This window comes from Vigna angularis, chromosome 1, assembly GCF_016808095.1.
Source record: "Vigna angularis cultivar LongXiaoDou No.4 chromosome 1, ASM1680809v1, whole genome shotgun sequence".
Taxonomy (NCBI): domain Eukaryota; kingdom Viridiplantae; phylum Streptophyta; class Magnoliopsida; order Fabales; family Fabaceae; genus Vigna; species Vigna angularis.
This window is the reverse complement of record NC_068970.1, coordinates 22,229,987-22,235,065: the sequence shown is the minus strand read 5'-3', so window position 1 is coordinate 22,235,065 and position 5,079 is coordinate 22,229,987. Positions and strand designations below refer to the sequence as shown.

The 5,079-nt window shown below is 32.6% G+C and overlaps 1 protein-coding gene across 1 annotated transcript; it reads left to right on the top strand.

The window, feature by feature from the left end:
- The first annotated feature begins 2,722 nt into the window (after nt 1–2,722).
- On the top strand, nt 2,723–4,748 carry LOC108338781 (NEP1-interacting protein 2). The gene is made up of 5 exons (XM_017575816.2): nt 2,723–3,071; nt 3,506–3,684; nt 3,817–3,900; nt 3,996–4,163; nt 4,539–4,748. The coding sequence occupies exons 1-5, from the start codon at nt 2,930–2,932 to the stop codon at nt 4,659–4,661; spliced, it is 696 nt and encodes a 231-aa protein (XP_017431305.1). The 5' UTR covers nt 2,723–2,929; the 3' UTR covers nt 4,662–4,748.
- Nucleotides 4,749–5,079: the final 331 nt, after the last annotated feature.

Below are 5,079 nucleotides of genomic sequence, written 5' to 3'. Positions count from 1 at the left end.
ATGATATGAGAATGTGAGAAGAACCTTAAGGAGAGATTTGTAATTAAAGAAAGTGTTAGTGTATGCTTGATAGACAAATTTTAGAAAGAATGTATCTTGATATTCTACCAACCATTCAACTCATTTAGAGATGGATGAGGTGAGAGAGAGAATGACATTAGGTCTTTCCCCTAGACTTTTGAGTCTTCATAGTGAAAGATTAATCTCGTGAGTAGTAAGTTGAAATACACATGTTTATGTCTATGTAGAGTATAAATGCCACTATAAGTGCACACCTTCAATGAATGTTAAAGCATGTATTCTGATAATTGAGTTTAGAGTTAACTGCTTATATGTTTATATGATTGATAAAATGTTATAAAGGTTGAACTAATATGTAATATGTTAAATTATTTGTGATAATTCTTTTGGAATACTAGTTTACCCTATCTTCTTTTCTATGTTTAGTAGTTTAAACTATTAAACAAGATGTTATGATTAGTATTAGTAGTATTGATATTATAATTATTGTTATTATTATTATTATATATTATTATTTGAATTAATACTATTTACAAATTTTATTAGAATTTTTAATATTAACTTTAAATAATAATATATTTTATTATTATTGTTATTATGGTTTGTTTTTATTATTAGCATTACTCTTCTTACAAATTTGAATATCAATTTCGTTATTTTATATGAAATTATATTTCAAATATACTTATATTTTTATTATTTTCATTTATTACGTGATCATATTTTAATTACTTTCATTTTTTTTTGGTTTTATTTATCTTTATATCTTATTTTGATGTACATACATTATGAGGCCTATTGCGCTGAAATGGGTTTACAAAGTGAAAGTTAATCCAAAAGTGGAAGTAGTAAGGCACAAAGCCAAATTTGTAGCCAAAGGGCTTTTACAGAAAGCAGGGGTATATTATGGAGAAGTGTATGCTTCAGTAGCCAGAATTGAGACAGTTCGTGTTGTAGTCTTAATTGCAACTCGTGAAAATTGGTCTACGCGCCAACTAGATGTTAAATCTGCATTTATGAGTGGTTCTCATGGGGAAGGAAGTATATGTGCCGCAGCTACAAGGTTTTGGTCAAATTGGTTTTATAAAATGTGTCTGAACAAACGGAAAAATTAATATGTTGATGATCTACTCGTGACTGGAATTAGTGAAAGTCTAATCATACAGTTTAAATCTCAAATCATGAGTGAATTTGGGATGAGTGACCTTGGAGATTTTAACTATTTCCTGGGTATTGAGTTTGTAAACTCAATATGGGACTGTTATGCATTAGTCTACTAGGTATACACTTGAATTGCTGAGCAGATTTAACATGAGGCAGAGTAATCCTGCAGGTACGCCAACTGAAGTTGGTTTCACATTGGAAAGAGAATCTGTACAAGACTGTCTACAGGAAAATGGTTGGAATCTTACGGTGCCTGTGTCATACAAGACCAGATTTGAACTTAAGTGTAGGCTTGATTAGCAAACACATGCAAAATCAACAAATTGAATTGGCTAACCATCCAGCTTCTCATGGAAGAAGTAAACACATTGAAACTCGTTTTCACTTCTTGCGTGAATAAGTGAATGATGGAAAGCTTGAAGTTCAGTACTGCAAATCAGAAGTTCAGCTTGCAGACATGTTTGCCGAGAGCTTTGAAGAGTGAAAGGTTTAAATTTTTGAAATTATATTGACTTAAGGAGAAGTGTTAGAAATTAAACCAAAGTAGTTTTGACAATTTAGTTTGTTATCATGCTCTGATTTTCAGCTGTTGTAAAGCTTCTGCTATATATTCATATAACATTGCCTAATAAAATAAGTCCAGGTATTCTTTCTGAATTTTTGTATGCTCTTCTATTGTTGTTGTCTACGTAACACAGTTTATACCTCTCCTTCTAAAAGTACCCATTAGAAACAAATGGAAGAAAATATGGATTAGTCTAAGATATTAATTGTCTTCTTTTAAGTTAGGTGATGAGAACTTTTGTTTCCCCCGTTAGATTTTTTAGAACTTAATCTGACGGTTGGATTTTGGTATTCTTTTTTGCTCTTTTTTTACCTTTCCAATTTTTTTTTGTGTTAAAAAATCCAGCACCTTTTTGCCACGACATTTCTCTGTCGGGTCCTAAAAAATCTCATAGGGGTAAATTTCACATCGAATTCACCAATGTGAAGGAGATGCATCAAAAAAAGAAGAGAATTTTGCCCTAATAATGCTGAGATCTGGAGGGTTGAACCTTAACTTTTCAGTTATTGAAGACAGAAGAATCTTAACTCCATAACTTGGTCATAAATATTTGGAGACATTTTCCCTTCCCTGGATACGTACAGCTTATTTAAATATAAATAAATAATAAAAACAAATTGGCGAGCATTTGCATGTGATGAGTATTCCTGAGGCTGCGCCATCCCCATTTGTCAACAAATGCTTACCTTCTCTTTTTTGTCACTGTCTTCTTTCCTTCTCAACACAACCTTCTCTGAACAAAAGTTGCCACATGATATTTTTCATTGTGTGATCCTTGATGCATAATAACAAAGACGAAATGTTTTTTTATTAAATATTTGTGAATTATAAGCATAAACATAATAATAAAAATAATTCAACTATATTAACCTTAGTAAAAAGTAAAATACGTTGTAGTAAATGAATATTTTGTTTAATACCTTGGTACTTTGCAAAATCAATACAGAAAAGAGCCTGTCACCGTGACATTAAGGGACACAAGCTTTAAATGCGGGTTGGTTGAAGGCAGTTTCATTCCATTTCCTCTCATGTCTTACACACTAAGTATTTATGGAGTGGAAGAGAAAGAGCTCGTTATCTTCATCTTCTTCTATACATTACTATTTATTACTATATATACTCTCCCTTAAACCCGAATCTGTAACACACAAACATCACTCGAATTTCTGAGATACCCACATGGAGTCTGAGCCAAATCAATGCCCTTTGACGGGTTCCTTGGGGAATTTCGCTGAGAAGGTCAAAAGGGTTGGTACCCTCTTCGTCTCTGCCATCGTTGGAAACATCTTATCTGCGATCTTGACCTTCTGCTTTGCATTAGGTACAGCACCGTTCCCATTTCACCTAATTCTCGATCTGCTAAAAAGATATTGTGTTTGCCATTGTAATTGGCAGTGTTGTGTTATGGATGAGTGTTGTCTTCGGGTTTGTTGGCAATTATAGTTATTGCAGACGTATACATTTTTGTTTTATTCAATTTTGCTCTGTTCTGCGGGGAGCGAAAAATGAGAACTTGAATGTGGGTTTATGTTGGACTGTTCTTCAATTTCCATATTTTTTTATTTTACATTGCTTGGGTCCATTTTCTAGGTCACCTGAAGTTTGAGGTTTGTGTCCGTTTTACATGTCCCGCTCTTGTGTGTATTTTAAAATCATCGGCAATCAATCATCCTTTCACAATTTATTTTGAAATTCCAAACTCTGAACATATTTTGGTGTTAATAAGGTTTATTGGGTTGCTTGTTTTGTTGGCAGTGGGCACTTTGTTGGGGGCTATGACTGGAGCCTTGATAGGTCAAGAGACAGAGAGTGGCTTCATTCGAGGGGCTGCTGTTGGTGCCATATCAGGAGCTGTTTTCTCCATTGAAGTGTTTGAATCTTCCATTGTTCTTTGGAAATCTGACGATTCTGGAATTGGGTGTGCCTTATACTTGGTGAGTGAGTGACGTGGTTTTCATTTTCAAGGCATCGTTAGTTGATGATTGCTTTGCTTGGTCCCATGAGATTTTATTGTTCTTTTCATCAGAAAGTTGAGCAATCTAATAATCTTTAGTTATGTAATACAGATTGATGTTTTTGCAAGCCTGTTGAGTGGAAGACTAGTGCGTGAAAGAATAGGTCCAGCCATGTTGAGTGCTGTCCAAAGCCAGGTAATTTTCTTAGTACAATGTACTTGGAAATGTAATGACATAAATTTGGTTATGTAATTTGCATCATCTTGCTTATGCTTCTCTTCCTTTCTCAGATGGGTGCTGTTGAAATAAGCTTTGATGAGGTTCAAAACCTCTTTGATATTGGTGTGGCCAAAGGCTTACCGAGAGACTCAGTTGAAAAGATCCCAACAATCACAATTACAAGTGACAACAGTGTTGATGCTTCTGGGGATAGAGTTTCATGTTCTGTTTGCCTCCAGGTGTGTGTATGATGATGATTCGCTTCTTTTGGGCTAAACCACTATTTTAGTCTCTCAGATGGAATATTTCTGCCACATTAGTCTTCAAAAGTAACAAAACTAAAAAGGCCACTCATTATTTCTTTAATAACTTTAGTTCAAAATTTAAAAAAGTTGTGTTAAATGACACAATCAGTATATATTTAAGGATTAAGACTTATCAGACATCTTAAAAGGTTTATTTTGGATATTTATTGATTTAAAATGCTGTTTTACACGTTTTTCTTCTTAATACATGTGTATACTTTGAAGTGGTGTAAGCTTTTTCTTTTACTAAAAAGAGTTTCTTATCTTCTGCATTTTGAAATTGATATTTCTGAAACTGTGAATTTGCAGGACTTTCAGATTGGAGAGACTGGTAGAAGTTTGCCTCATTGTCATCACATGTTTCACCTACCTTGCATTGACAAGTGGCTGATCAAGCATGCTTCTTGTCCATTATGCAGAAGGGATCTGTAATTTTGTATATGCAAAGATCAAACCTTAAAAATAGCTAGGCTCTTTCATTTTTTAGATATAAGGGAATTTACTGTTAGAAATGTATAATATGGTTATATATATATATATATATATATATATATATATATATATATATATATATATATATATATATATATATATATATATATATATATATATATAGTAGGAACTAGGAACCAACGTCCCATGCGTAATTGTCATAATTTACTAGAAAGAAAATTTTGACATAAACCAACTTCCTCTTTCTTGTATATGGTGTTAGAATGAAATATTATTAGTAATTATTATTATATGGTTTTGGTTTCGATGAGTGAGAATAGTGTTTTGTTACGACAATTATTTAATATATATTCAAACATTTTTGAACTTTTTATTGATTAAAATGGAGTTTACTTTA

Bases quoted from the DNA above. Each gene is read 5' to 3' on its own strand.
- LOC108338781 (XM_017575816.2), top strand. From the start codon at position 2,930: ATGGAGTCTGAGCCAAATCAATGCCCTTTGACGGGTTCCTTGGGGAAT. The intron at 3,072-3,505 runs GTACAGCACCGT...TTTTGTTGGCAG, and splicing joins GACCTTCTGCTTTGCATTAG to TGGGCACTTTGTTGGGGGCT. The intron at 3,685-3,816 runs GTGAGTGAGTGA...TATGTAATACAG, and splicing joins TTGGGTGTGCCTTATACTTG to ATTGATGTTTTTGCAAGCCT.